The sequence below is a fragment of the Sphaeroforma arctica genome (assembly GCF_001186125.1).
Source record: "Sphaeroforma arctica JP610 unplaced genomic scaffold supercont1.176, whole genome shotgun sequence".
Taxonomy (NCBI): Eukaryota; class Ichthyosporea; order Ichthyophonida; genus Sphaeroforma; species Sphaeroforma arctica.
Genome location: NW_014040382.1, coordinates 95,263 through 98,063, shown reverse-complemented (window position 1 = coordinate 98,063; position 2,801 = coordinate 95,263). Strand labels below are relative to the sequence as shown.

The 2,801-nt window shown below is 44.7% G+C and overlaps 1 protein-coding gene across 1 annotated transcript in view; it reads left to right on the top strand.

Moving 5' to 3' along the window:
- The window catches only part of SARC_03452 (hypothetical protein), a gene marked incomplete at its 3' end in the record, with an annotated part of 4,424 nt that extends 2,072 nt beyond the window's left edge, over positions 1 to 2,352 (top strand). The window contains exons 2-4 of the mRNA XM_014302755.1: positions 694 to 848; positions 1,790 to 1,998; positions 2,296 to 2,352. Of these exons, the coding sequence (XP_014158230.1) occupies positions 694 to 848; positions 1,790 to 1,998; positions 2,296 to 2,352 (421 nt within the window). The remainder of the gene's footprint in view (positions 1 to 693; positions 849 to 1,789; positions 1,999 to 2,295) is intronic.
- Between the last annotated feature and the right edge of the window lie 449 nt (positions 2,353 to 2,801).

Sequence of the window (2,801 nt, the reverse complement as noted above, 5' to 3'; positions counted from 1 at the left end):
TTATATATATGTGTGTGTGTAGTGTGTGTGTNTAGTATATATATATATATATGTGTGTGTGTGTGTGTGTGTGTGTGTGTGTATTTTGTTGTGTGTGTGTGTGTATTTTGTTGTGTGTGTGTGTGTGTATGTATTTCTTATAATGTATTAATGTTTCAATGAACATTTAACCTTGAGAAATATATATCTATTTTTTTGCTTCATTTTTATATTTTTCTGTGTATCGCTTGAAAATTGCTAAATTAGTACGTGTTTCTATCATACGTAAGATATATCGCAATTTTGTTGCTTCTTGTCGGGATCTGTATAGTTATATCCTTTTTTATGTATTGAAACGAGTATGTGCACATGTTTGTCTTCCACAAAGATCTGCTTTTTAAATTGATTTAGTCGATACTAGAACGCTACACGAATGAGTACTTATTTGTTAATATTACCAGGATTTAAGGAGTGTACATGGTGAAGCTCATAGTTTGATTTGGCTTTCACATTTAATACGCCACAATCGCTCTGCACACCAACTTTATATCCAGCTATTGCTGCATCGTCGTTACATACTCTTGTCGCGATACAGTGCGAACAAGACCCCTCCCTATGATACTGCTAGAAACGGCCCGTCCCCAATTAAACCGCCTAAACCCGATCTCAAAATACCTACAAACCGGGACTCACTCGTTATATTCGCCTCTACAGTGCTCGAGTGGACTGTGAAGACAGATATCTCGATGCTGCAGACCCCAATGTGTACTGCTCGGCCATAGCGGACAATGGTGGTACGCTAGTCCCAGGCACTTTGTGTCTCCTGCGACCGGAACAGGCGCATCCCACACAACTGGCTGTGGGCAAAGGTATGCACATGTTCCTGTACAGTCTATAGGTGTATATGTATATGCCTGGCTATAGTTGTTTACAGGTGTATATGTATATGCCTGACTATAGCTGTCTAGATGAAATTGTGATCTCCAGTTGTAGATAGAAAAGTACCTTACGCCAGGTTCGATGTGTTTTTAGCGTTTTGCGGGTGTTCTTGAGGCGTCAGTGGTCCATAAGCGAAAGAGGCTTGCACGCATTGACTTAAATTGCCTGCAGTATGTATGCTGGTAACGATCCAGATGCATCAGTGTGTGTATCAAACTACGGTGTCCCCCCGCACATAGGCCTACCCTCTGGAGTACGGTGGGGTAGCGAGCGGAAGGAGACTAGTACATGTACTTTTCTTGAAACGTGTGTTTAATGTGCTGTGTGCTGCTCCGTAAGTCATCTCCGGAGTCTACCTCCGATACTGTGTGTGTGTGTGATGTGTGTGTGTACGTATGTATGTATGTGTGTCTGTCTGTCTGTCTGTCTGTGATGTGTGTGTGTGTGTGTGTATGTATGTATGTATGGTCTGTGTGTGTGTGTGATGTGTGTGTGTGTGTGTTTGTGTATGTATGTATGTGTGTGTGCGTGCGTACTGTACATAGATTGAAATTAGACCCAACGTGTGCACCAGGGTCAATTCCTCATTGTTATGGACTACCATATAGACTCCTCGTGTAGCATGTACTATCGTATGGGACCGTCATGCCAGTCAGATTCAATTCCTCGTCGTTGTGTGTTGCCATATAGACTCCTCGTGTAGCATGAACTATCGTATGGGACCGTCCTTTCAGTCAGATTCAATTCCTCGTCATTGTGTGTTGCCATATAGACTCCTCGTGTAGCATGTACTATCGTATGGGACCGTCCTTTCAGTCAGATTCAATTCCTCATCGTTGTGTGTTGCCATATCCACACTCTCTGCCCTCAGCTGCCGCACTCTGTCACCGTCGCCAATTCGAAAACATGAGCTCTAAACAGCTGAAAAAGTACATCCGCAAGAACCTGGTGCCTGTGTTTGTGGGGTACAACCAACGCCTGTATATCTCGGATAAGCATCACATGTCGTACGCCCTGCACCAGGCTAATCTAGAATTCAAGAACAACATGCTGCACCGGGCCATGTATGTGTGTGTGTGTGTATGTATGGTTACGCGTGTGTGTGTGTATGGTTACGTGTGTGTGTGTGTTTGTGGGGTACAACCAAAGTCTGTATATCTCGGATAAGCATTACATGTCGTACGCCCTGCACCAGGCTAATCTGGACATCAAGAACAACATGCTGCATCGGGCCATGTATGTGTGTGTGTGTGTGTGTGTGTGTGTGTATGGTTACGCGTGTGTGTGTGTATGGTTACGTGTGTGTGTGTGTTTGTGGGGTACAACCAAAGTCTGTATATCTCGGATAAGCATTACATGTCGTACGCCCTGCACCAGGCTAATCTGGACATCAAGAACAACATGCTGCACCGGGCCATGTATGTGTGTGTGTGAGTATGTATGGTTACGTGTGTGTGTGTGTATGGTTACGTATGTGTTTGTGCATGGTTACGTGTGCGTGTGTGTGTGTTTGTGGGGTACAACCAACGTCTTCATATTTCGGATAAGCATCACATGTCGTACGCCCTGCACCAGGCTAATCTAGACTTCAAGAACAACATACTGCACCGAGTCATGTATGTGTGTGTGTGTATATGTATGGTTACGCGTGTGTGTGTGTATGTGTGTGTTTGTGGGGTACAACCAAAGCCTGTATATCTCGGATAAGCATCACATGTCGTACGCCCTGCACCAGGCTAATCTGGACTTCAAGAACAACATGCTGCACCGGGCCATGTATGTGTGTGTGTGTGTGTGTATGCTTACGTGTGGGGTACAACCAGCGTCTGTACATCGGCGGATAAGCATCACATGTCGTACCGCCCTGCCACCGAGGCTAATCT